The following is a 507-nucleotide window of genomic DNA, read 5'->3' as shown; positions in this document are numbered from 1 at the left end:
GCTCCAGGCTCTGGTGTTTCCTCTGGGGACCAGGGTCCCCACCACCTGCTTCCCCCTGATGCTGCCTCCCTCTGCCCCCTCCCCCCAGGGCGCCTGCCGCCCCCATTCCCCCTGAAGCAGGTGAAGGTGCCCGTCGTGGAGAACAGTGTCTGTGACAGGAAGTACCACTCTGGCCTGTCCACGGGGGACAACGTACCCATAGTGCAGGAGGATAACTTGTGTGCTGGGGACAGCGGGAGGGACTCCTGCCAGGTGGGTCAGCGCCCGCCCCCAGCCCCCACCGCCCAGCTTTGCAGCCGCACTGACTCCCCCAACCCACCCCGCAGGGCGACTCTGGAGGGCCCCTGGTCTGCAAGGTGAATGGCACCTGGCTGCAGGCGGGGGTGGTCAGCTGGGGCGATGGTTGCGCGAAGCCCAACCGGCCCGGCATCTACACCCGCGTCACCTCCTACCTGGACTGGATCCACCAGTACGTCCCCCAGGGGCCCTGAGCCAGATCGGAAGAGC

At 67.7% G+C, this 507-nt stretch overlaps 1 protein-coding gene across 1 annotated transcript; it reads left to right on the top strand.

The window, feature by feature from the left end:
• Positions 1-88: 88 nt before the first annotated feature.
• LOC104994656 (tryptase-2-like) lies at positions 89-499 on the top strand (the record flags this gene model as incomplete). Its single annotated transcript, XM_010848308.1, has 2 exons — positions 89-252; positions 327-499. Coding segments are annotated over 2 exons (329 nt in total), but the record flags the coding sequence as incomplete, so codon positions are not given.
• Between the last annotated feature and the right edge of the window lie 8 nt (positions 500-507).

Source organism: Bison bison, unplaced genomic scaffold (assembly GCF_000754665.1).
Source record: "Bison bison bison isolate TAMUID 2011002044 unplaced genomic scaffold, Bison_UMD1.0 scf7180017849977, whole genome shotgun sequence".
In the NCBI taxonomy this organism is placed as follows: Eukaryota; Metazoa; Chordata; class Mammalia; order Artiodactyla; family Bovidae; genus Bison; species Bison bison.
This window is presented reverse-complemented; position numbering and strand designations above follow the sequence as displayed.